The sequence below is a fragment of the Corvus brachyrhynchos genome, unplaced genomic scaffold (assembly GCF_000691975.1).
Source record: "Corvus brachyrhynchos isolate BGI_N302 unplaced genomic scaffold, ASM69197v1 scaffold46, whole genome shotgun sequence".
Taxonomy (NCBI): domain Eukaryota; kingdom Metazoa; phylum Chordata; class Aves; order Passeriformes; family Corvidae; genus Corvus; species Corvus brachyrhynchos.
The window spans coordinates 6,456,496-6,483,659 of record NW_008238838.1 but is presented as its reverse complement, the minus strand read 5'-3'; the positions used below and the strand labels follow the sequence as shown (position 1 = coordinate 6,483,659).

Below are 27,164 nucleotides of genomic sequence, written 5' to 3'. Positions count from 1 at the left end.
CACCGTCCCACCAGCCCACGGCCGCGGAGACAGGGCTGTGCCAGAGCCTTGTGCCTGACACATCCCTCATGTCTTCCCTTTAATCGGCATCATGCCAAGAGCAGGGAGAGAGGGTTCCCCTGAGAAGGGACTTTGGCTTAAAGCCTTGCCAGGTTTGTTCAGCAGAGTTTGTTAAGCATGAGTTCCTCAACTGGGACGTGCAGGGCCATTTTTCTCAATTGTTTCTCTTCAGGAAGACCCCTGCGAGGTGACAGCCCCAAGTTCACACTGTTACACGTCGCTAAATACATCTTCAAGCTTACACACAGCCTAAAACATTCTCCTGCAGGATCTCCTCTCCTTGCCTCCAGCACCTCATCAAACCCCGTATGCTCCAGCAGCATGACCCAGCACCAAGAGCTCTGCCTGCTGGCACAGCAAAGCCCGACTCCACTGCCAGCGATTCCGACACTGCTCCCAGCAAACCTGTCTGTGTGCCACCAGCCCCTCCACATCCTGTCCCTCGCTATTTCTTTGGTAATTAACAAAGTGTCAGGTATATAGAACAAAGACTAATTCCCCAAAGCCAAGGAGAGACTTGACCTTAACAACCGAAATCTGCTTTAAATGCTGTCTCCAATTCACCCAAGCTATTCCCGCCTCCTATCTCTGATTAAACCAGAAATCACAACTTTATTGCTGAAGAGGGAACAGTCAAGATGGCAGGAACTGACAAAATGCCACATTATTTGCTAATCCTAATATGTTATTCTTCCTCAAGATTTGCTTTTCTCAGCACCAATTCAATTACAGATGCTACAAATCCTTCTGACATTTAATTCCCTCTTGTCAGGGTGCAGTAAATGTATACATGCAGAGCTTTCCCGTTAGGATGTTAATATATATTGGAGCAAGCTGGATCCTGGCCTCTCCAGCGAATCATCAGGAATTTTCCTATTAGGGGTTTTGTTTTGGGTTTGCTTGCGAGTTTTTGTGGGTGGGGCAGAAGGAGGGAGGGAAGGGCAGGGAAGGAAGACATCACAGCATGTTGTCACCAACATGCCCCCTCAGGGCTACTCTGCAGCTACGGTGCACCTTGGCTGAACCGTTTTTGAGTCGATGCTTTGCTTGGCACCAAAGCACCTTAAAGGAAAACTGCATCAGCAATGGTACAATCCACTTGCCAGAACTGAACTCATGCAGGAAAAAAATCCATTTTTCTTTCCAAGTGCTGTGCTGTTCCCCAAGGGATTGGCACGGCTGCACCCCACCACAGGGGATGCCAGGGTTTCATGGGATGCCGCACTGGGTCCATCTGCCCACGGTGCAGATCACTGCAGAGCAGCAGGAACGCTCCAGAGCCTCTTCTAGGGTGGCCAGGAAGAGACTTAGGCTGCTTTAAACTTATTTTTGCTGATTATTTTAACCAATTGCTCACGTAATCAACAAAATAGTGATTACACTGCTGGAATGGGAACCCTGAAGTTTTCCTTTAAACAGAAAGTGCGGATCAGCAAACAGCACACAGACAGGAGAGAAAGGAGTTTGGGACTGGTTGCTACTCATCACAGAACTAAGGAACTAATTCCAAAGGTCAGGAGCAGTACGGAGCAGACGCTGAGCTAGGGATTGTCCATCTAAGTACTGATAACCATCATCTGTGATTCACACCTGCAGGTTCTCAGCTATGGGGGTTTTGGGGGAGACTCTCTTTAAAGGTACATATATTAATGATCTCCAGGTTTCCAACATTTCTGCCAATATAAGTGCTAAAACCAACTTTCTGTGGGCTCTCAAGAAAAATGTTGGTGATGGTAAGAGCAGCACCCTGACAGTGTGGGTCAGCGCTTACACCGAGGTTTAGCAGAGGAAAGACTTTTCTGCTCCCAGCTTCTCAATGAAAAGGTTCCACTCAGTTCCATTTTAATGAGGCTTTAAATATAGATGTATCTATGAATATTCCACTCTTTTTGTCGTCGGCAGCAGCATCTCAAGACTAAAAGCAAGACTGAGTTGGACTGGGCTGCCTGAATTTTAAATCTCCTTTCTACCCACTCTTAACAGCTTCAGACCTATTTGGGTCAAACCACTTCATGTTTACCTTCAGTGCTCCCCATGCTCTCAGCAGCGGGTCCCGCGAGGCTCGAAGCGGCGGCTTTGGGCTCACCTTGGTGACGGGAGCCCTCTGCACACACGAGCATCCTCGAGTGCCCGGAGGCAGCAGCTCCTTCCAGTGACCTCCTGCAGCCAGGACCAGCCAGCCCCCACCTCTCCACCGCCGCTGGCACCGCTCCTGACATTACTGCTGCTGCCAACAGCTCCTTCCCTGTGCTCCAGCACCCTCTCCAGCTGATTACAGCTCTCCCTCGGCTCAGTGCCAGAGGTGCAGAGCAAAGGCAGCACTGGGAGATGCAGCCTGTCCTGATGGGATGATGTGGGAAAGCCCAGGTTTTATGGAACCCTGCTGTGTGGTGCTCCCGTCTCCCGTCCTTCCTCCTCACCTCCCTCCGGCTTCACACTCTGCATAGCCCAACAGTGTAACATTCTGGGGTATCTCTGGACAGCCCTGACCCTCCTCTATGAGCATTTCTGCTGTAAAAGCAGAGAACAGAGGGAGATTTTTATGAAAATGTAGTTTAGACATTAATTTTGGCATATTGGATTTACTGCTGCACTTGCACAAAAATTTGCCTTTTATTTCTGGGTGAAAATGGTTGTCAAGCTCCTGACATTGGACAGTGTGGGCTAAACTTGTGTGTAATCATGAGCAAGCTTACACACACCGACCCCACTGACAGCTCCTGAGCTTCCCAGATGTGCAGGTAACATCTGTGTCACAGCAGGAAAAAGGAAACCTATGCCAATGGCTTTGAAGAATTCCTAAACAAGTGATCTCTTCTAAATCTGGTTATAGTTCAGTTTATTAAATGATTATCACATCAGCACACCTGAAGATCCCACAGGTCATGATTTGGGCACTAATGGCCTTAAGTCACTTGAGCACTCCTGAAAACCTTGTGAGCCAATTATTCATTTTCCCTGGAGGTAAGAAACATCAGGATTGCACTGACACCTCCCAACTGAATCTGGGGTCAATTCTTTTGCGGAATGAAGTTTTTGAAATGATGGAGCAACACTAGAGGTTGGACTTGGCAGGGGGTGCTGGTGGAAGAACAGGCTGCCATTATTCCATGAACACTATAAACCACTTAGCCACAACGTGGGAGGACAGAAATCACTGCCTATGACAGGATGAGCAATAATGTTATTCATTCCCACCGCGTGGCGTGGAGCAGGCTACCCCTCCTCAAATTTATTGAGGGGCTGTTAAACAGCAGTGTTAACCTGCCTGTCGTATCGTAATTGAATTTGGTCTAATTTAAACCAGAGAAATTTGAGGAGTTCATCCTTCTTCAATCAATAAGCTCCCCTTCAGCGACCCATTTCAAGATCGCTTCATAAAAAATAACGCGCTTTCTTTGAATAAATGTGCTCACCCCGGCAGAGCTCAGAGCTGAGCAGCTGCTCCCACTGACTCCTCTCTGGAGAAGGGAGCCCTGCTCGCAGCCGATGGCCATTGATCCACCAGCACCCCCTCCACAAAGGTGCTGATCAAACTGCGGTCAGGGAACCTGGCCCGATGCGGAGGCTGCGCGGAGCCATCGTGACCATTCCCTGTTTTACAGGAGGTGCTGACGCTCTGGAGCAGAGCCAGGAGAGCTCAGGGAGTGCTGGGGCAGGTCCCCAGAGCGCGGTGCTCGGAGCCCGTGGCAGTGTCTGTTCGCGTGCACCTGCGTGCACAGGTGTGCACAACACACACACACTCAGGGCTTGCCCTCGCGATTCCCGGTGCTGCAGGAATCCTGCCTGTCGGTCTGCGCCGGGCTGGAATGAGGAACAGAGAGCTGCGAGGCCAGCCCTCTCCGCACCCTAAGGGCTCAGGATGTGAGGAACAAGAGGAGGATTGCGAGAGGCACGGACACACAGAACTCGGCCGGGAAGAGCGAGGATGGCTCTGGACTCAGGCTACCTGGGCGGAAGGCAAGGGAGGCATTACTTAATTGCACGGTCGGCAGAGCCTCGGTTGAAGCTGTGGGCGGGACAGGTGTACCTGGAAGGAACAGCACACTGAGCAAACACGGCAGCAGCCCCCACGCCCGCCACGCTATGGTCCCCGTGGGGGTGGGCACATGCCCTGCATCCCTCAGGGTGGTGCCCAGGGCTCCCAGCACCCACTCCTGCCGGAGCGGAGGGCGGTGTTCCCGACAGAGAGCTCAACTCCAGCACTCACCTGGGACCACCCATCTGAGAGCCCCAGTGTGCTGACTCCGGGCCAAAAATGCGACCTGGTTTCAGTTTCCTGACATTCTAAACAGAGGCTATGGGGCAGAGGCCGCTCTGTTTGTAGCAGAGAAGGGCCTGGGGCTTTCTCTCTAGTGCCTCCTCCATACCTGACCCAGTAAGATCCTGACCACTCCTGACCAGGAATGATCACCCTTTGGGCAGGCAGGAGTAATCTGAAGAGCAACAAGCAAAAGTTTGAAACTCTTAGGAAAAAAATCAGTAGCCAAACCAGATGCTCCAAAATGGGTGTCTGGCAGCACACGATAGGTGCTCGCTGTGGGCAGCGGCTCTGCCTGCACTGTGCTCTGTAAAGGCGGGGGAAATTTTGGCTTCCATTCCAGATTCAGAAAAAAGAGTACACTGAGCTATGTGCCCCGGGAAATGTGTGAGCCCCTCTGGGCAGCACAGGCTGGGGAGCAGACACCCATTCTGGGCAATTCCTTTAAGGGATTTTTTCCTATTCTTCTCTTCATTCACCAAAAAGTGTATTTTTCCTTAAAAAATAGAATTTCAAAAAGTAGAACTTATCAGAGCAAAACAATTTTCCCCATCCACTCAGGGATGTTCACCAGAGCCCTGGTGCATCTTACCTATGGGATCTGTCCCAGGCCTGCAATAGTAATTGTTAGCATCACTCAGAACACATCCGGAATGAATCCATCATTTCTGACCTCTTGGCCAAAGCACACCTGTAGTGGCTTATGGGATGGGATGTTCCCGATTTGATCGGGTGAGACGGAACTGTTTGACAGAATAAGATGACGACTCAGGGGTTTTTTGGGGTATTTTTTTGCTCCATGCTGAACCCCTGACAGAACAGCACTGGGTTCCAACCCCCCTGGGCTGGGCTCTTCCCAGGGGGCCAAATGGCTGCTCTGGCCCTGTGGCCAGGATCGCGCACCCTGCGTTGGAGTGGCCGCATGCAGCAACAGAGCCCGGCAGGTACCAGGGGTCTGCAGGGATGCTCTGCAAGTAGGAGCAAAAAAAAAAAAAAGGGTGGATTTCGATAGGAAAACATGAAGAACAGAGATTTAGGTTTGTACCACTGGTACAGACCCTGTTCTGAATGTACCCAACTGCACCCACTGAAGATGTTGTTATGCTTTAATCTCAATTGCTGCTAATTGGCAAGGACCAGCCAAGAGGATGCATTTATACCCCTTTCAGTCCAGTGTGGATAAAAACAGGCTCGAACCATTTACTTGGTTTGGCCTCACTGATGAAACAATCACCTCCTTTTTGCCCCCAAACTGACGTTGGTATGATGAGGAATCCCCAAGCAGCCAAGGGTTAGTGCTGGCTGCCTGTTTTAAGGGGGGTTTCACACAACATGGCAGAGTCAAGTGCTTTACAAACAAAGATTCAACTCAACCGGTCTCCAAATCAGCGTTCAAAAAATTCCAGCCAGGAGGGAACCACAGTGGTTGGCCTCGGTGCCCTGCACCTCCTGCCCCATGTCTGAGGACGCCACACAGAAATGGGTGCCAAAACAACAACCAAAAAAAAAAAAAAAAAAAAAAAGAAAAAAAGGAGGAAAACCCCAACAGAAAGGAGCGCACTTCCAAGCTGCGAGAGCGTGGGGGGAATGGCTGTGCCATAGCGACTGCACAATGCAACATGGCCAAGATGCAGAAATCAGAGTGGAACCAGTGTCTAGCGAAGGGAGAGCAGCGGGTTACCTACGGACTAGCCCTTACCTGAGAGATCCCCATAGTCCAGCTCCTCGGCCGAATTGGGCAACTGAGTAAAGCCTTACAAGTAAAAACAAACTCATTTTTCTCTGTGTTTCTCAAGCGACAAAAAACAACACACTTAAGAACTGAGGATGAATTTCTTGGGGGGAGGGGGGGAAGAGAATGCATCAATCACTTGCCACCGTCTGGCGGTGTGGGCAGAGCCATCGTGTGACACAAGTGCAATCGTGGCCTTTATTACAGACAGAAACGTTCCTCGCTCTACACTGTTGGCACACGAAACATGGCATTGAGACCACTCATAACAGCATGCAGAGCCCCCCAAACTCTGCCACTCAGCTGTCACGGGGACAATTTCCCAATTTAGTCCAGGCTGATTTTGGTCCTGCATACATAGAGCAATGGAAAACTTGCTTCCAGTTTTGCACCCAATCCAATTATTTTGGTCATGGTGACAAGTCTGGACATTTATCGATGAGAGAATACGAATATTGCACAGTGCATGTCATGGCCTGTTTGCAGCTGCGGGCTGTGTTGTCCACCAAACCATTGGACAAACCGGCTTTTTTTCATTTGCCCAAATGTGATGGATTTATGGGAAAAGCATCTGTCCCCAAAGCTATAAAGCAATCAGGGAGGCACATGGTCGTGGCCACCATAGGCAGCCAGCGCTGCCTGTGAGGGCATTAGTGCTGCTTGGTTTGGGAATTTGAGGAAATGCTGGGGTCTGCAGGCAGAGCATCCCCATGGGTGGCCATCCCGGCACCAGTGACAGGGCAAACCAGTGCCGGGAGGCCACCCAGACTTACTGAAATGTGGGGTGGGGCAATGTTACCCTGTGGGCTGGGACTTCCACGACTCACTCTTGCTGCTGGCCACTAAAAGCAAATGCATAAAGCAAAGAAAAAAAATTCCCATGAAGAGATCCCGCATCCCTGGGCACTGGGGAACCTGGGATCGTCAGCTCACAGACTGCTACCGGTGCTGACTGTCTGTTAAATAGCCAAGCTGTGAGTGCAGTATGGTCAATGTGCAGACTGGCCCCACTGCAGAGCAGCAATATGTATATTTATAAATACACACTGCTCTTTAAAGATCAAACTCATTTTCAGTGACTGGTTTTTAAATACATCAAATCACTAGGAAGCTATGTTGGAATTACCTCCCGAAGTGGGAAGTCATTTAGATTAATAGCAGGAAATTTGCTTGTGTGCCACTCTTGGGTTTCAGGGAGCCCTTTTCAGGTTTTCAGGAGCCTTTTTCCTATAAATGATCTATAAATACAACAGTTGACTCACAGAAGCACTGGACATACAGAGCTGTACTTGGCAGAGGAGCCCTTCAACTTTTCTTTCTCCAAAATTGCTTCTGTAGAGTTCCCTTTAAAGGAACTACATTTTATCACTGATGAAAAAGGGCAATGTTACATTTTTTATGAAGCAAAAAAAATCCTTTTCAGAATAAAATTTGCAACAATTCCACAATTCCGCTTCTCCCTGCACTTGGGACACTACTTCTTGATTCTTCTCATTAAACTTCCATATTGGCTACTAAAGCCCCTTCTTCTCACTACTGAGGGGATGAACTCAAAGTCTGCCACTACTCCTGTTAGAGAAATGAAAGGGAACTTTTCGCTCTGCTCCATTTCCCTGGAAATGATAAACCCTCGGCAGGCACAGCCGGCACGGCGAGCGCGTCCTGCAGCTCAGCCAGGTGCCCACATGAGGACCAGGCACCCCGGCTATATTTAGGTTTCTATGGGCTCCTACACTACATCCAGTTTTAAGGAAAAGCCAATTTCTCTCCCATCTCAGGCTCTAAATAAGCAATTAGGGATTCCGTTTCATGGCGTGCGTGGCGGCGCTGCACAGAGCCGCAGCGTGCGCAGACAGCGCTGTGATGTTTTATTCAACCGCCCCAAGGATGGGAGCTCTAAAATGCATTGAGGAACAGATTCACTATTAGCTGCACTTTTAAGTAGGGCATTTCCAAGAGGGAAGGAGGCAGTCGGACTGGCAGAGATGCTTGATGATGGCAATGCAGAAAGCTCTGAGGCTTTTTCTGTGGCACCTGGTGAGGTGTACGGCACTCTGGGGTGAGCAGGCTTTCACTTCAGCCAAGCAAAACTCATTTTCAGGGACTGAGCACTATCAGAAAAAGGAACAAGAGCGTAGCACAATAGTGTTACCTGTTCTTGGACCAAACCTGCTAAGGCCACAATTAAAAACCCACATGGGCTTTCAGGGAAGAATTTCCAGCCTGTAAAATGATTTACCTGCTGCATAATGGGCCAAGTATTTTCTTATCACTCTTCATTTGTGATTGGGGTGTTTTCCTTATTTTAACCTTCACTCCAGGCTTCCTGCTTTGCCAGCTTCAGAGGAGGCTTTTTCACCCTACCTTTCCATGACAATGAGCAGAAATGCTGCCTGTGCTGAGGCAGCATTGCCTGGTTCTTGCCTCGCCAGGGGAGTGGGGAGCAGCCCTGAGCCCCCATGCTGGGTGGACGGATGGACGGACAGGGCCGCAAGCACAATGCCCTGCGTGGGCAACGCCCGCATCCTGGGGAATCACTCTGAGCTCTTGAAGCTCTCTGCTTAGAACCAGGTAAGGGCAGAATTTGGAAAAAACTGGACACAAGGTCAGTGTGTCCAAGGTCATGGCTGCTTAGAGATGTCCTGCTTGCGTAGGGGGCAAACGTGAGCCGGGCATCTCACCTGAGGGGCTCCACAAAGGCCAGCACCGCATGAGGGCCGAGCTCTCTGGCCACCGAGCAGCAACAGGGGCCAGGTCATTAAAAACTGGCACATTGATTTTGGTGGGGACAGGGGCAGGGGAAGAAAATTGAAAAGGCCTGGCAGAAAAAGTGCTTTCTCCCCAGACTGAGTGGCGCAGACACTCCAGGTTGTTACTCTCCCGGCTCCACCAAGTTCTGCCCGTATTCCAGCTCAAACAGTGGGACCTGCGATGTCAGCCCCACAGGCACCCTGACCCCATGGGGGCACACCGAGAGGGAGGAGGGCTGAAGCTGGGAAACCCCGGCTTCGTGGGGTGCAGCGGAAGCACAAGCCTTCCTGCCGGCCATGACCATGCTGTTATTGGAGCTCTGGCAATGAACAGTGCAGAGAAAGGAGAAAGTGCATCAGAAAATTCACAGTTAAGCTCTCATTTTTCAACAAAAGAGTTAACAACATTCGTGCGTTAGGTCACTCATGCATCGCTGCCGTCAACTCCATTCCGTGAGGAAACGGGAATGGCAGGGCCTTGGCTGCTGCTGGGACATGCACACACATACAGGACTCCTTCCCCCCAGTCCTCTAGGATACACTCCAAAACTTTAAATGGCTCAAAACCCTCTTTCCCCGATTGAAGCATTGTGCTGGCTATACACTGGCCTTACGTTCAATTTTCTTTGCTAGCAAGCTCTTTTTTGGGTTGGTTTTTGGTTTTGGCTTTTTTTTTTTGGTTGGTTGGTTGATTTTCTTTTTTCTTCCCCCAATTCATTTTAAATCGTTTTTGGAGAAAATCCATTTGGCTGTATTCATGCCCATGCATTTCTAGTCATTCACAGACATGCTCACTCCCATCGGACATCGGAAAGAACAAATGGCCAACATACAGAAACACCTGGTATACTCCATACACACTCCAGCAACACAAGCTTGGAAAGAAATCCAGAGTCTTCACGGGAAAAGCACCCCACAAGGGCAAGCACGGGGGAATTTGGGACAAACTGGCTGGTTTTAAGGCAGGAAAGTTTGTGGCAGCTCGTTTGACTGGGATAGGTTGTCATTTCAGCTGGCTACCTCCCTGGCAGCGATCTTCCCCACAAAGAGGGTAAGCCCTCGAGTTAAAAACAGGCTTTTTATGGCTTTCCCAGAACAAAGAAAGAGGAGGAAAGACATCAGGAATTGCTTAAAAAAAGGGGATAAGGGCTCACCATCGAGCATCTGCCCAGCTTGTCCTCATTGCAGAGACTAAGACATGCCTACATTGAGCCTTTCCTGATGCAGAGACACCTAGAAAGGATGCTGGGAGTTGTGCTATCAAGGCTACCTGATCTTTAGGGATCAACATCCAGCCACGAACACGTAGCTACAAAATCAGCAACGTTGGCTCTTGACATTTAACACACACAGGGAGATCGTCACACAGACAAAACACAAGTGTGCCCAAAGATTTCCTATCTTTATGCCAAGTGGGAAAATGCATCCAAGTAGGTAAGCAATTTGGGATAAGAAGTGCAAGCCCCTTCACTTGATATGGGACATTGCTACTGAATGATTGCCCCACTCAGTCCTGCCTCTGACCTCGTCCAAGCAACACCTCAAGGGGAACAGGCGGGAGAACAGGGTGCTGTGTGCTAGGGATTTCTGTCAGTAAAACAATCAGTCAGTTTATCAGAGTTAAAAGAAACTAGAACAGCGAAGTCCAACATGGATTAGCTGTAATTAAAAATTGTCAGAGGTTTCGGTTCTTCAGCTGAAAAGTAAGCTTGTGCCAAAAAATAGGATGCTCAACTTCCAGCCTGCAGCGCGTACGTAGGCTCGCCGGGGAACGGAGGAAGCTCAGGAAGCTGTCAAGCTGTTAGCTAGACTGCCTCGAGCAGACGAGAAGGGTTACTTTGCTAGACTGCTATGCTGAGACGAAAGTGTTGCTATTTGTTTTCCCAATCTCCTTCTGCAGTGTAATAACGCAAACTTCCCTGCCGACCTTGGAGGCGAGCGCTCCTCTGTGGAGCATCCCAGAATCCCCGGTGCTGCCCTATGCCAGCAGACCTGCTGGATGCCCTGTCTTAAAAACTAACTCAAAATGCAAGAAAAATGCTCAAAAAAAATTTTTTTTAAACTTAATTCTTTTTCATGTGTGAAGTGACTCTCAAGTCAATGGATGGAGAATCACTTGGCATCGCTTGGACCTGGATGCCACTTCCATGGGGCTTGGGCTTGCCTGGCACCAGGATGATCAGCTGGGGAGCTCTCAGCAGAAATGACAAGAGCAGACAGACTTTCCGACCTTAGAACCCATGTTGCATTTATGAGATGAGTCCACCTGAAACACAGTTCTCCCTTGAAGACTCCAGTTCCCTTTTTGGCTTCCCCTTCCCAGGCTTGTCTTGCCACTCAGCAGCGCTGAGAAATAAGATAAACAGGAATGTGATACCAACCGTGAACTGCCGGTTCTGTCGTCGCCGTTGTGTCTACACACGGGAACAGAGGATTGGAGGAAGGGAAGAAACAGGAGGAACAGCATGCAAAAAAAGGGAAAATGGAAAAAATGGAACAGATAATATATGAGCAAGCTTTCAAAGAACATTGCGTGACAAGCAATAATAAAATGAAAGGCAAAAAGCATTTGAAGTGAGTTGCACTGTTTAGAAGACATGCCTCCAGTTCAAAAGCTATGAGCCTGAGGAAAACAGTAAATTTTTCTCTTTTTCCAGGACCTTGCCAGAACAATTACTGGTGGTTGCAAAGTCAGGGGAACAGGAGACAGGAGAGAACACCGACACCAATGGTTTGGTTGGTGGGGACAAAACAGAAGCTCCAGAGCAGGATGAGGAGCTGAGGCTCAGCACATCGCTGTTACACACTCAAACACTGCCCTCACCAGAGCACCCATGGCAGGGGAACAGTCTGTTCCTGCCTCTCCTCCAGCTTCCCAGCCACCACCTGCATGAGGAATCATTTTTTTCAGCATAAAATATGTTCTAGAACTGGTAACTGTGGACAAACATTACCAGTCCCTCTGCTGCAGCAGGTACCTGGTTGAACAGCTATGGGTAATTAAAATATCCTGGATGGATTTTTGCTGGTTAGTGTGAAGCTGAGTCTACTCCATATGGCCTACATCCCACTGGAAATTTCTTGGGGGGTGCTGCCTTGCCAACGGAGAGATGCTTTGTCTCTTCCACGTGTTTTCAACAGGCAGTTTAAAAGACTGACCCAAATCTGAAGGCTTTTTCTGACAGTTATTTCCCCACACCAATAGGTTTAAACCAAATGTAACCACATTACCCGAATTTCCTGGCTTATTTAGTTGTTGCAGCCCATTTGCTTTCCATCTGGAGGTAGGTATTCCGTGGCAGGGGTCAGTGGCTGGAGCGGGCTGGCTCCTCAGAATGTGGCACTGAAATAAAGCCCCGGAGCCAACAGCCCAGCCCAGGTTTGTCCCAGCCCTGCGTGGTTCGAGGCAGGCAGTGTTTGAGCGAGTAACACCGTGCGAGTGAGCGCACAGAAGCGCTGCACTGCGTGTCCCTGCACAGCAGCCGGAGCTTGGGTTTTGCAGCAACGACAGACAATTCACAGCGGCATTTCCCCTCGGTGACATGCTGGCAGAGAACCCGGGCACGGGTCCCCTGCGCGGGCAGAGGCAGCAGTGGAAAAAGGAGGACCTGTTTCTTGGCAATTTAGCTGAGGACAGCCCAGGGCCGAATTCCTGAAGCAGCAGCAAAGACAAGAATCATACAAGGAATACACAATACTTACAGATACCAGGTCTACATGCTTTAATTATGGAAGCAAAACAAATAAACCCTGCACAGTTTAACAAACTGCACCAAGATTTGCATAACAGATTACCAAGCTGTCATTAGCCTGTTTCCACTGCCAACATAGGCTGTTCTCATCTTGGCAACCAAATCTAAGGCACCCTCAAGGAGGCCAGCCCTTGTTCTCCTGCGGGAGCTCTGGGGGCTGTAAGGGAAACCTTCCAAAGCCACGAGGAGACCAAGAGCGGGGGCTTTGCTTTGGTTTTGGGCAGCAATTCCCATTCGTTTTAACCAAGCAAATGGTGGAAGGGGAAATGGCGGTGGAAGTGGGGGGAAAGTCATTGTTTAGAAGGGGTTGTAAAACTGAGCATTAATTCCTGAGATAGCATCTTGACATCTATAAATAGTCTCAATTTACTGTCTTCCTGAAATAAAAAAAGTTATGTCAGCTTTTACACTAAATAGAGAATCTGCTGGAAGCAAACTTGTATTGATGTGCTGGAAGAAATTATTAGTCAAGAAAACAGTGCAAACTGGACAGTGCATCTCGCTTCCCCGTCCGGGGACAGAGACCAACAGGTTACACAAAATAAAGTTCTCAAGCGGTTGTAAGTGCGAACAAATATCCACGTCAAACAACATGTTGGCTGCAGCTGGAATGACAAAGTTATGATTAGCAAATGGTTTGGATGGTTGCAATAGGAAACACAGACTGGTTAAAGTTTAGAGTGAGCTTTCAGGGAGCCTTGTTCAATCCCAGTCTTCTTTGGGAAGAAGGACTGTACACACCAGTATTCCGGAGAGAACAACCCCGTGTTAAAGAGATGAGCACCCCGACACTGGTGTGTTTCTACATCATCGTGTGGCAGAGGAGAGAAAAGTGGTCCCTGGTGCTTTGGTACCAAACCAGTGCATTCCTGTAAATCCGTGTGTGTCCTGGCCCTGCCGCCGTCACTCCTCACCTGGGAAGGAACATCCTGGCCCTGCAGTGCTGCTGCTCACACAACCCGTAACTTCAAGCTGCACTGGATAACTTCAAAGGTGCTTTCCTGAATCCTGGGTATGTGCCACCAGCTTCTGCTTTGCTTTCAAGACCAGCCACACTTCCATGTCAGAGTAGGCACACAGCACCCCAGGGATCAGCCTTCTGCCCCATGTCCTACAACAAAAACCATCTCTTCTCCTTAAATGCTGACCAACAAGAAGTCTTTGATACACTCCTGACTTAACTAATGTTGAACAAAGAAAGCCAAGGAAAGGCTTTGCCGTCACAAAAAAGCACTGTTCTGGTCCCAAGCCATCGACATGCAGAACAGCTACACGACCACCCCGGGCTGACAGCTATCATTTAAAAAGGAAAGCTGGTGATGAAGAATGAGCTGGTTTACCAGGTGTAGCAAAGCCAAGAGGACGTAGTAATCACATAACCAAACAGACTCAACTCAATGTGGGATTTTCTACCTTAATATCAAAGCTTCTCTTCCCAATGCCAGTAAGGAAGAGAACTAAATGTGCTGTTTGGGCAAAGCAGAACAATGCCATGGCCTTCCAAAATCTCCATGTACAAAAGCTCCTCAGAGGCCTGGTTTATAGTTACAGAAGGTACCCAAGGGAGTAACCACTGGCCTCTACAAAGCTGCAAATTTCACTTTATTGGGATTTCTGTGTAGCACTGGCCATAAGAAATAAATAGCTGCCAGCTAAGACAACTCAGATGACACCCAAGCTCTAGGCACTCACCACCTCATTAGGCAGCCACATAAGGGCACATACACATACACACACACACATATTTATAAAATTACTACGTGGAGGCAGCTGCTGGCCTCTACAAAGCTGCAAATTTCACTTTATTGGGATTTCTGTGTAGCACTGGCCATAAGAAATAAATAGCTGCCAGCTAAGACAACTCAGATGACACCCAAGCTCTAGGCACTCACCACCTCATTAGGCAGCCACATAAGGGCACATACACATACACACACACACATATTTATAAAATTACTGCGTGGAGGCAGCTGGGCAACATCTCTCAGTGTTATGAGCTCCATCGCTGAGCCTCCTCGTTTTCTCAAATGGATTCTCTCCAACTCCAAACTGTTTGCGGAGTGTGACCAGGCCCTTTAAACTTGGCCATAATTAGTCCACAGCCTCAAACAGAACAAGCACGATGGAGGAATATTAAAACCCCAGCAGCAAAATTAAATTCCCCCGGTTGAATGCTGGAGCCGCAGTGCTGCAGCCTCGCAGAGGTACTCGGTGCTGGGGCTGAGGAGCACACACAGAATTACAGCAGCACATCCACAAAATAACGGCAGAACACGCTGCCGCCTTTTAAATTTAAAGAGGCTTTAGCAAGTATAGATATCCATTCAATATATTGCTTTTTAAATTGCTTTCTGAACTGAAACCAAAAGCCAATCTGATCCCTGACGCGTGGAGCTCTTATTCTTCCTGATTTTCCAGACTACTTCACATGTACTGACCAGGGCGAGTGTGAATTCCTGCACATTGCTGCCTTCGCAGCAGCCTGAGGGAACAGCATGGGGCACTGCAAACAGATTTTTGGCTCCGCTCCTTGGGGCTGATGAAAAGCCCTACAAAACCCTTCCCGGCGTTCCCCTGGATCAAACTTCTGTGGGACACCAGCACAGATGTCGCATCCCCCAGCAGTGCGAGAGCTGAGGGGTGATGGGGCTCAAACACCAGAGCGCAGTGGCACGTCCATCCTTTCCCTCACCACAGTCACCCTCTCCCTCACCACGTGCTCCTCCAAGGACGGATGGAGATGTCCTTTGCATTCCAAAGCCCCCCAGCCTACTCCATACAGCACTCCAGGTTGGCTCTGAGTGCCCCTGTCCAGGCGTGCTGCAATGGGCTCTGGAGACAGCTTGATTAGCGGACCAGATGTTTCACAAAAATCATCACAATCTGTACGCATGTTGTGTGTGACCAGAACAAAAACAGTCTGAAATTAACACAGTGGCTCCAGCCATGCTTTTGCATGTTTCCCCATACAGATTTGGGAGGATTTTGGTTTGATTTCAAGCCCAACCTTGCATGCGCCCCATGCTTCTGCTCAGCAAGATGATGGTTTGTGCGCTGCTTATGCTGTGTCACCAAGGGCAAGGCCAGATATGATGGATCCTGTCTGCTACTGGCTGGACGTGGGACTGAAAGACTGAATTTTATTTCATTTTATTTCCTGTCCCAGGCCTGTCAGCTCTACCTTTAGCCCCTTTAATGTGGACACATCCTGGATGAAAATGTCAGAAAGGCACAGAATCATCTTTAAATTAACTTGACATTTTACCAGGGACAAGCAGAACTTTCAACAGAAAGCAAAAGTTAAATAATAAATAATTTGGGGGAACAAATCCCTGGGCTGCGTCCCTGCACAGCGGCATCAAGCATCAGAACGTGCCACAACTCGACAGCAGACTGGGAACGCTGAGAGCAAACCGGCAGCCCTGGCTGCTCCTGCTGACGTGCCCATCTCCCGTTGGCAGCACGGGCACCTCCACATCCCCGGAAAAGCCAGAGACTGTAAGAGAATCCAGACTGCTGAGCTGAAGCTGACCACCCTGAGCTGACCAGGCAGCAAATGTGTTTCCCTTTTACGATTAAATTCCATGTCACCACCTGCAGCAGCCCCAGGCAGAAGTGGCCATACCTGAGCCGACGCCATGATCCTGCCTGTGCTTTAGTCATCCCCACGCTGCATCTTTGCCTCCCACGAACCCACTGCAAGGAAATCTGAGAAAAGGATGACTGGCACTGCATTATTCCTGCCCACCAGCCACTGGGATTACTGTCAGAATAAACCCCCTGCAACTGCAGCTTTTCACACCACCAGCTGTAATCAGGAAAGGACAAACTCCTACTGAGAATAAAACCATCATTTTTCTTGTATTGAGGAAATTTTTTGGCATGTGAAATGCTCTGAAAACCTGCAACACTATTTTTGCTCATGGAGTTCACATTTCCATGCGCTATTATTTTTAAGGCACCTGGGATGACACAGAAGCATGCTTCTCAGGAGACAGTGCCTGGCCCCGTGGGTGACAGGAGATTTCCACTACCAGGTGTGCCCCTGCTCAAGAGCTGATATTCCAACTCAGCATCAATTCTCAGCTCCTGCTTTGGAGCTTGCTGGCTCCAACACACCTCCAAGCCAAGCAGAGCTTGCTCCTGTGCTTGTACAAATCCTGAGCCTCAGGAAGGAACTCAGAGCTGTTTCCACAGGATGGGCTCGGTGCTTCCCAGATGCATTCACCAAGGGGGCTGGAGCACCTCTGGGAATTCTCAAGTGAAAACCACTACCTGCAGTGTTAGAGCCCCCTGAAATATACACACACACCCACATACACACCTCCCTGCTCCTCCAAGGGATCAGTGGGATTTAAAATATGCTCTAAATGGGCATTCCAGGGAGGACATCAGGAGCCCCCAGCCTGCTGCTAATACTGCCACAAAGGGTGGAGAGCAGCACCTTTGCAGAGTCAGCAGCACCCACTGCAGGGCTGGCAACACCGGCAACCTGCACGTGTCACCCCCAGTTCTTCACCAAAACTGCTGCCAAGACACCTGTGCAATTCCACCTGTGGAGAAAGTGTGGGAAATGCAAATGTGCAGCTAGGAATGATGCCGTGGATCCTGGAGGTGGGTGTGTCAATGGACCGGGCGGCAGCGAGGAGGCTGGGAAAGGCAGGCAAAGGCTCCGCGCCGTGCTCCAAGATGAGAGCTGGGCTGTGATTAAGGACCTTTATCTCCCAGGAAACAACAGCTGTCCAAGCCCAGCATTTCAAGGAGCGACTCCAGGGTAATTCAAATGATGCCGTTTGCTCTGCTGTATCGTATTGTACATCTTAATGAAGAAAGCCACAAGGACAATTTAACTGATAAAGAAGGGCTTGGCAGTGATAACGGCTGAAACACCAAAGGATGGCTGGAATACCAATGCTGTTGGAGGCTACGTGGAAAAGATCAAGCTGTCACGCAGGAAATCTCTTCAAGCACCTACACTAAAGTGACAGAGGGAAAGCTCTAAAGGTCGTGGTGTCTGGAAACTTCACTGCTCAGCTTGTCCTTTGCTGGAGAAAGCATCAGGTCAGCTTTCCAAGAGCTCCCCCAGAAACTCCCTGAACCAATAAATCAAAAGGACAACTCCAAGGGCAGAATTTTCTAGGGTCACCTGCTAGAAACTGCTTCAGTGCAGCCTCTCTCCCCATGTTTTATTCAATTAAGGCAAGACAATTGTTTTTCAGAACTACTCCATGGTTCCAGGGGACATGAACTAGGTCAGGGTTATACTAGAAGTAGGGGGAGAAAAGCAAAATAAAGCAGATTTCAAGTCCACCTCATCCTAAGGATTGGATTCCACTGGGCTGGCTCTAGATGCCTGGATTGCCAGCAGCTCAGGGAACGCCCCCTTGGCTCCCACTGCTCCTCTGTCAGACAGGAAGAATGCTGGAGCATTCAGCTGAGGATGGGAATTAAGTTATCAGGTGTCTCTCGAGGCTTTGAAAAGTGTTCCAACACTATTCTGCTATGTAATTCTAGAGATTATGTTAATTTGACCTAATTTTTTCCAGCCACAAAGTCTCTTAACTATCAAAGGGCAAAAGTTGGTGTGGCTCCATGCTCCTGAGCACTGACTGGAGAGGACACACATGCACATCTGCACAACAGAGGGGGAAGCCTTGACTTGACTGTTCTGGGTGGGAAAAGCACACCGAACTCATGGGCAGAGGACGGGAAGACGCATGTCAAGAAGACTCAGTGCCAGGGAAGAAAATAATAATTTCTCTTATCAGCATTAACGAATCTTCTTCCGACAGATTGTGAGCAGGAACTGCTGGAATCAGGGAGCAATATCACATTTTCATTACTTTTCCAGCCTCCTCAGCAGTTCAAAGCCAACACAGAAAAGCATCAAGGAGGCGATGGAGACCCACTGGGTTCTGCCACCAAGGTCTGAGATCCTCCACCACTGCAAACAAAGGTGAGAGAATGATGCTGGACAGCCCCGTGCTCCTTACCCCAAGGGACCTCTGCCAGGCTGATGACACGGCCATTTGTGACTGCAAGAACCACCCCCCTCCCCCTTCTTATTTTTAATATAAAAAAGCTGAAAAACTATGTGGAGGAGAGCCCAGAAGCTACTGAGCATCCACAGACAAGCCGCAGCACTCACAGCAGGACAACAAACAACCAAACTGCTATTCCTTGGGAAGAACCAACCACTACTGAGCACCCTGACACAGCAGGTGAGGACAAGCGAGGACAGCGCAAGCTTTGGAAGGCAGTCCTGGGGCAACCCCTAAAATGACAGGCTGGTAACAACCCAGTTCCCAGGCAAAGGACTGTCATTAATGTTCGCAGGCACCACTATTAAGTTAAGGGGTTATCCAAGCATCAAGATACATTGCTCCTTTTAGCCTTCCAAAAGTCACTGAAAGCACGAGCAATTACCGTCAAACAAAGAAACCTGCGAGCGCATCCACGTACAGCCTGTGGGACACACGGGCCGAGCTTCTCTGCAAACAGCTCTTAGGGAGGCTTTGAGAAAGCTTCAAACCTCCTCTGAAACGAAAGCAGGTTAAGTCTAGAAATCAAAAACACGGGAGAAGGGAGACTGTTCACAGCAGAGCATCCCGAGCATCCCAAGCTGGGTGCCTGGAGCTGGGTTTACCGGTAAGCACCTGGAGGGAGGAAGCAGAGCACGGCGAGGGCTGGCAGCGTGGTGGTGGCCGCCAGCGCGTTAAGGCACGTTGGGAGAGAGGCTTCACCTGCGTGTCCGTGCCAGCGGGGCCTGGCTTGGGTGCAAAAAACCTCGAAAGGAAAAGAAGCCACGAAACGCCCTGGACAGGATGATGAAAGTCAGCTGAGCAGCATCATAAAAGCAAATAAAACGTGAAGGCATTTACACAAGGGGTGGTTTACAGCAACAGTAAATGTTGTGCCATTAGGTATTCAATGGTCCATCCTCACCTGCCGTTTGTCACCTCTACCTCAAAAAAAAAACCCCACAAAAAGCAGCAAGCAAAAGCAAAAGCAGCGGTTGGAATAGGAAAGGTCAGAGAAATGACAATGCGGATGGTTACAAATAAATCAGAAGGGTTTTCCTGATGAGTCAGGTCTGTGAGGAGGTATGAGGATGTGTCAGAGAGAGGTGTCATGATCTTGCTGGTTGTTTTTATTCATCTTTTCTCAAAAGACAAGGAAAATCTCACAAGCTGAAAGGCAGCTCCTCAAGAAGGGGCCTATGGATGGCATTCACTCAATAAAAACAACTGGTGGAATTCCCTTTCCTGGGAGAGTGAGGGAGAAGCTTATCACAGAGAAAGACCAACACCTCAGCGTGAGAAAAAGCATCTTGAGTCTCACCAGGCGAATTGAATTGCCGAAGACCAAACTTTCTGCCATAAATTGCTCAGAAATTGATACTGACGGGATGGAGGCTGAAACGACTGCCCGTGCTAAGAGAGCTCTAGGGCTGTTTGCATCCCGTGTTTGAAGTACCCAATACTGGCCACCAGTAACTGAATTAATCACTTTTCCTGCCACGACAATTCCCACGTTTCAGGAACACCCCTCACCCACGGCAAGGACCGTCTGACACGTCAAGATGCCAGACCAGGGCTTGTGCTGTGGGTGGGCGTATTCGAGGGAAAAAAAATACTGCAAGTGATTGGTTTGTTGTTTTTCCCCAGGCTTCATGCTCTGCTTATATACATAAAAGACAATAAACATTCAGGACATTTCCAATGGTTATGAAGGTACCATACCTGTGATGGTGGTAGGGATGGTGGTGGTAGTGGTGGTGGTTGTTGTGGGAGGAGGGATAGTTGTGGGGGGATCTGGATAAAATATAAAAAGGAAAATAATAAAAAAGCAAATTAAGAAAAAAACAAGCAGAACACAACAGCGGTCAATCGTGATCAGAGGAAAACAAGGACGCTAAGAAGCAGCGCGGGGGTTGGGGGCCTTTCCTTGGCTAAATCCCAGGGGGAGAGCCCAGCAGCTGCAGGGACAGCGGGGCCAGATCCTCTGCCCACGCTCACTCCGGCTGGAGAACCTGGCCCCAACCTCTCCCCCCTTTCTGCCTTCTACAATGCTAAAAAAAAATAAATAAAACCCAGCATAAATTAGTCAATGAGAGAGAGAAATGGAATGGGAGAGGCATAAGAAAAATAAACTGCACACTTTCCACAACAAAAAGACCAGTTTGCACATACAAGGAGAGACACAGTGGTGCTTTTGGTGGTTGTCTACGGATACATTTGCAAACCCAGGTGGGAGGGCTGTGTGAGGGGCCCTGCTGTGCTTCACAGCCTGAGCATTAACAGCACATGAACAGATCTCACTGTCTTCCCAGGGCCGTGAACCTCACTGCTCTTCCTCTATAAACACATGGCAGCAGGATGTTAAAAACTACTTCAAAGATGGTAACGAACACAGAGAAACGACAACATCATTGCTGAATATCAATTTCCAGGTATGAGGAATTCCACCAAGATCTTTTAATTTAAAAAAAGAAAAATCAGTATTTTTCTGACAATTTCAGTTGCGCACTCTTGTTTTTGCTACTAGGGCATCGTTAATGAGATGTTTCTCTCTGTGACCACTTCTCAGATGGACTGGACCTGTTGAGATTCAAACCCTGCTGCTCGTCACGGGATTGATGTTACACACAGGGACACATCCTTATCAAAACTATCGGGCAGGAGAAGGTAGATATGAGAAGATGTAAAAGAAAAAATATGTATCAATGCCCAGATGATCAAACTGAATGCGTTAAGTAGTTGGAAAGACTTTGAACTACGGATTCATTCGGCAATAATAGAGCATGAAACCTTTCATGGGCTTTTGATTTTAGGTTTCCTCCGTAGCACGTCAGCTGTTCCTCACTAACACATCTGCTACTCTTTTATCTCTGAGCGAGCTCCCTTGGATCCCCTAATTAAGATATCTGAACTTTAATTATATACTGCACCTTTATTATATTCCATCCAACTTCCCAAGAGTTAAGGAATGTCACCTCATAGTTCGCTATGCTGTGAGCAGTCACTGTCTTTCCCCTACATCCCAAGGATCCCAGCCCCTGTGCTTCTCTCTTACTCCTGACCCATACATCTCCGTGAGAGCAGTGGGGACCCTCACAGCTGAGGCACAGCAGCACTGAGGGAAGGGCCTCCAGACTCACACCGACCAGCCTGGGACTGGCTGTGTTGTGGGCTCTTCCTCCATAAAAACAAAAACAAAAAAAAAGCTGGTGTGCTAATGGAGCTGGAAGTTTCTAGCAATGTATCTGGTATCTGCCCAGGCCCATGGGGAGGGAAAGCATAAAATGAATTTTAGAAATGAACATGTTTTCAGTGTGTGCCAATGTGATTATACATCCCCATCCCACGTGGGCAGCTGGGAAGGTGCTGGGCACAGCTCAGCTGCTGGAAACCGCGTCAAACCCCCGACCTGCAGAGATGTCCCTTTGGAATGGGACTGCCTGAACGCTGCCTCTCCTGGAGCTGTGCCAGACCCTGCTCTGTGTCTGTAGCCCCCCAGTTCCCACCCTAACATGCGTTAGGCACGTCCTGCCACCAAGGCTCCCGCCATGCCCACAGAGACGTGGCTGCACGGACACAGACCCTGGTGCTGCTGTGGAATTGGCTGCTTTTGGTGGTGAAAGAGGTGTTAAGTGCCCCACCACTGAGCAGGATGAGACCTCCATGCTGAACCTCCCCCCAACGGCAGCTCCAGCTGGGCTCTGTACCAGGAGGCTTCAGCTGATGGCCACAGCCCAACCACTCCCTCCCCACTCTGGACTTCTTCTTAAATCAAGGGTTAAAAGGATCCCTTATGCTGTCCAGAGTGCCAGAGCCTAGCAGGATGCTGCCAAACATGCAGAAACTGGAGATGATGGGGTATGTAAAACCCTTCTCTGCCCACGAGCAGCCCTTCTCTACATGGGCAACACATTGGCCAGATGCCTAAGCTGGAACCCACAGGTCTCCATCCTCCTTCCAAGTAATGCTGTCTTGGGTCTCCTCCTGTGGATTTAATCCCAAGAAGGAGCAACCCCAAGGAAGTCCTGCGCTGTCTATTCTCGCCCACATCCAAAATGCAGAGTAATTATGTGAGATTTCCCACGAGCTCTAAACCTCAGGTCAGTAATGCTGGGGAGGTTCCCCCAGCTCTGCCTTGGCCCAAGATGGGTACATACAACTACACAAGGAGGGAAACCACCTGCCCCACAGCTGCTTTATGGCAGCAGCTTTCATGGTTTCCATCTCGTGGGGAACCGCCTGTGTCCTATTCCAACTGCTTTGCTCTCTGCAAAATTGGTTGTTTCTTTAAACACTGATGTAAACAAGTGGGTTTTTAATATTGTGAGCATGCAAATTACCAATCATAAATGCATATCTGACTTCATTTTGTAAACTGGAGTCTTGTGGAGTGAGAGGCACTAGAAAAACTACCCATATGATGGTGTACATGAGTTTTGTATAAGCTCAAAGCTGTCGCTATCTTGAGTCTTTGAGCAAGTTTCTAAGACTGGGCTTAAAATCACTCCTGCAGAGGTGGCATTTGGAGAGGTATGGGAGGTTCTCCACTTTTTGACTGTATCAGAGCAACTATCAGAGAGCTCAGACTGCAGAGCTTCAGGCGGCTGTTGCATGGAACAAACTTCAAACCAAGTTTCTGTCCCACCTGAGTGGAACCGTAGCATCATTCAGGTCGGAAAAGACCAAGACCCACCATGAATTCAGCCCAGCCACACACAACCGTTTTTTTTTCTCTTAACAGAAACTTTAAATACTCAGCCCAAGGAACAGCTCATCTTTAAACTGGGGCATCGCTCTGCAAGTGCCTCCTGAATCTCCACTCCATGCAACACCTCATGGCAGGAGCGTGAGGTTTACAGCAATGCCAAAGTAAAGCAGAGGAAATGAAGAATTAAAGCAGGTACTTAATAGCACTTTAAAAGATGCTGAGGCATGTTTTAGTGTCTGCCCAGCCGCTCAGACAGGCTTAAAGCATCTCATTCCTCCAGTTTATTTACTGGTTTGTAATTGTCTGGGGATGCTGGCTGATTAACTTGCTAGTGGAAGGCTCGAAACTCCTCAGACCATTGTTCAGGCCACTGGAGGAGGTGTTACCAGAAGGACAAGAAATCATTGGAGAAGTCCTAGGAGAACTGCACAGTTCTCCCCATGCCCCTGCTCTGGCTTTCCCTTAGGCTTCAGCTGGCAGCACGGGGTGGGAGCTCCCCAGAGCCGGGACAGGCTCTGTGCCTGGTGCACACACCGAGAGCCCCAGCAGCACCCCAGTGGTTTCCCAGCCCCTACCCCAGCCCAGCACAGCGTCGGGGTGTCAGGAGCTGCCTGCAAACCTGGCATTGAGCAAATGTTAAGTTCTGTCACAGCTTTCCGAGCAGGGCATGTTGCAATTACGTGTAAACGAGTCTAGAAGAACGGTGGTTTTCTCACGTACCGTATACAAACAGCATGTAATCCGCATGTGATTTCCCCACCGCGTTGGAAGCCTCACAGCGGTATGTACCATTATCTGTTTTGTTTAGGTTACTAATGAGAAGGTTTGAACCAGACACTACAACGTGTTGAGGCATCTCATCATCTACTCTTAACCACCTCATGTCCGTAGGCCTACAGAGGAGGGAGAAAAAGAAACAGTCACATTACTATTTTCCTATGGTCAAGATGGCATCTTCAAAAGTTCATCCACAGACAGAAAGCCCAAACCAAGAAAAACTGTAAAGAAACAACACATACTTTTTTGTACTACTCAAGCCCAGATGCTTTCGGGCTTCCTCAATTTAAATTTATTTTAACCCAACAGGAAACTGTATCCAGAGCTTAAATTTTCTGAAAACACTAATGCAAGCAGGAAGAAAGTTCATTAGTGGTTAATCATTCGCTTACTCAGCAAACCTGAAAGCTCTGAGGCTACAGACTCAGTGTTCATCCACAGGGTGCTCTGAGGGCAGAGCTGGACAGCAGAACAAGTAAGGTTTCGTCAAGTTTGAACCCTTCCACAAGCTGCCAGGGACCTGGTGACCTCAGCGAGCGCTGTGCTGTGCACTGAGGGAGTTCCAGCCCTTCTCCTGTCCCCCAGCCCGCCTGGCAGCCCCTTCCTGCACCCCACCACTGATGGAACCCACATGGGCAGTGGGTCTGCAACGTTCAGGGAATGAGCCTGGTTTGTTAGAGGTGGTAAAGATCAGGAGCGCTGAGGGGCTTGGGGGTCTTTTGAGTTTGTGGAGGTTTTTAACATCTATTACTATTACGTCTTTAAGCGGCCGTAAGGGGACAGATCAGCTCCTTCTCAGCAAGAAAACTCCAGCATCCTTCAGGCCACTCAACAGTGAGCTCTTAAAGAGGAGTTTCCTGCAGCACAGCTTCTCTCAGCCTGCCTGGCTCCAAGGCTGGCAAGCGAGACTGCATGATGCTGGAGGTATCCCACAGCTCAGGCTTTTCCCTGGGTCCAAACAGTAGATGACTGCCATGATGCAGAAGCTTCAACATTCCAGCCATGCTACTGGATGGATCCAGCACCAAGCAAACTCAGCTGGGCATTGGCTGACTCTGGTTTTGGACATGGGCTCAGTGTTCTGTCCCTCGCTGCCACGGCATCGGCACACGAACCATGGTGTGGGCAGCAGCAGCAGCTCCTGAGAGAGCCCAAATGCAGTTTAACTTCAGTGTGGGTGGGAAAGGTTTGAATGCTCCTGGCTACAGTTTTTAAAGGGCTCTTTGTGCTGTGGAGTCCCCAGGGTTCCCAGCTGGTACACGATGCAGCAGCCGCTGCTCAGAGAAGTGTGTCCCTGGATCCCCAGAAGTGACCATTTCAGCATCTTCCCACTTCCGTCATAGTCTTAGGGGGTTGCGTCTAATCTAACAAAATATCTGTATTAATACCAAATAGAAATTTCTCCTCTCTGGTCTTTTTTCCCTCTGAGCTTCCTTCCCCCAATATTTATGTTGCCAAATTTTGCAGAGAAATTACTTTGCTTAACTGGAGAAACCTCCCCCTTCCTCTAAAACCTCTGTAAAAGATTTCATGAAACCTCTTTATCTTAAAAAGATGGAGCTAAACCCAGCTCATTACTTTACTGTATATTTTCTTAGCTTTGGGAGACCCAGGTGAAGTGACCCAGAGAAGCCAATTCCCAGCACATCAGCAGCATCAGCAAGCTGCCAGGGAGATGTGTCTGTCCTATTTAACATGGGAATGTCTTACTCATAGCCTGCAAGGAAAAAAATGTAGAAAGCCTGTTCATTAGATCCCCAGCTGATAGCAAATGGGAGGCACTGCAGGTACCCAGGGGAACAGGAATGCAAAGGGGCTTGGCAGGCTCTGAGCAGGGAATAGCTACTAAACAGAATTCAGCAGGGACGTGCCAGCCTCTGATGTACAGGGAAGGGATTGGCCTCGTGCCGAACAGAAGAAACTGGGAAGTGGGAATCAAGCAAATACTATAGGAATCAAGAAAATACTGTGGAAGGGGATGTAGGCTACCAGGGAGGATGAGGGCAGCCTGAGCTGCCTCGGTGCTGGGTGCCCGCCCTGCCCACGCTGCTGAGCTGGATGGGGTCCAGCTCCTCACGCCCCAGCTCTGGGCATGCTGCCAAGGAGGCACTGACAGATCTCAGGGATGTTTGCAGAAATCTTATGGACATGATGAAAATAAAGAAGGATAGTAAATACTTGACAGCCATAAATCCAAGTGGAAGAGAAAGTATTTAAAAGAAAAAATAAAGCCGACAAAACTTAAATTAGAACAGCAATGAAAGTGTGAGAGAAAATCTACCCTCCCTTGCCAGGATTCTCCTGATGCATAAATTTCTTCAACTGCCTAAGAAAGCCTCAAGGGCTTGGCAAGAAGAGGAGAGAGAATAAAACTGGTATTCTATAAAAACTACACGGGGCACCAAGGGGGAGGAAAACCATCACACAGTGAGTACGAGCAGAAGGCTGGACTGCCTTACCTGGGGATCCATCCCACTTCCCCAAGGGCTCAGTGCGGGGTCCTGGGCTGGCGTCCACGCACCGGCACCTCCTTGGGCCACAACTGCAGCCCCTGACCTTGCTTTCGCAGATTAATCAAACCAAGATTAATTGCAGATTAATGCCACCCAAGCCATTCCCTGGGGGAAGAGGTGTCCAGTTGGGAGCCTTTCCCTTCTGCACCCGAAGGCTGCTGCACGGTGGCCGGGAAGAGCTCTCCTAGGAGCTCTTCCAGTGGAAATCCCTGGGCCATTAGGCGCACAGGAATAAATGCAAATCAAACCAGATGTCTTCAGTGGACAACAGATGTTTGGGTGCAGGAAGCATCTCTCTCCTTCACTCTGGGACATGGTCTTCGCAGCAGAGAATGGCAACAGGAACAGTGGCCATGCAACGTCCCGTCACCACCGGCCACCCTGGGCCGTCCCTGGGAAGGGTCCAACTTACTGTGGCTTTCCAAAGGCTGTGCACGTCAGCTCCAGCGGCTCCCCTTCTCTCGTCAGGCCTTGCAAGGGGTAATTCTGAGAAACCCGCACTTGAGGCTTATCTGCAGGACACAAAACATGGCTCCGTGAGCCCCGGGCCGCGCTCCCGCCGCTCCCCCCCCCCCGCTCCGTGGCGGCACC

General features: G+C 49.2%; 1 protein-coding gene across 1 annotated transcript in view; it reads right to left on the bottom strand.

Moving 5' to 3' along the window:
• The window catches only part of CADM1 (cell adhesion molecule 1), a 45,861-nt gene that overhangs the window by 4,973 nt on the left and 13,724 nt on the right, over positions 1-27,164 (bottom strand). Inside the window, exons 6-11 of the mRNA XM_017738388.1 lie at positions 26,986-27,085; positions 24,004-24,176; positions 20,298-20,369; positions 11,185-11,217; positions 6,021-6,074; positions 4,010-4,090 (exon numbers count right to left, since the gene is read on the bottom strand). Coding sequence (XP_017593877.1) covers positions 4,010-4,090; positions 6,021-6,074; positions 11,185-11,217; positions 20,298-20,369; positions 24,004-24,176; positions 26,986-27,085 — 513 coding nt within the window. The remainder of the gene's footprint in view (positions 1-4,009; positions 4,091-6,020; positions 6,075-11,184; positions 11,218-20,297; positions 20,370-24,003; positions 24,177-26,985; positions 27,086-27,164) is intronic.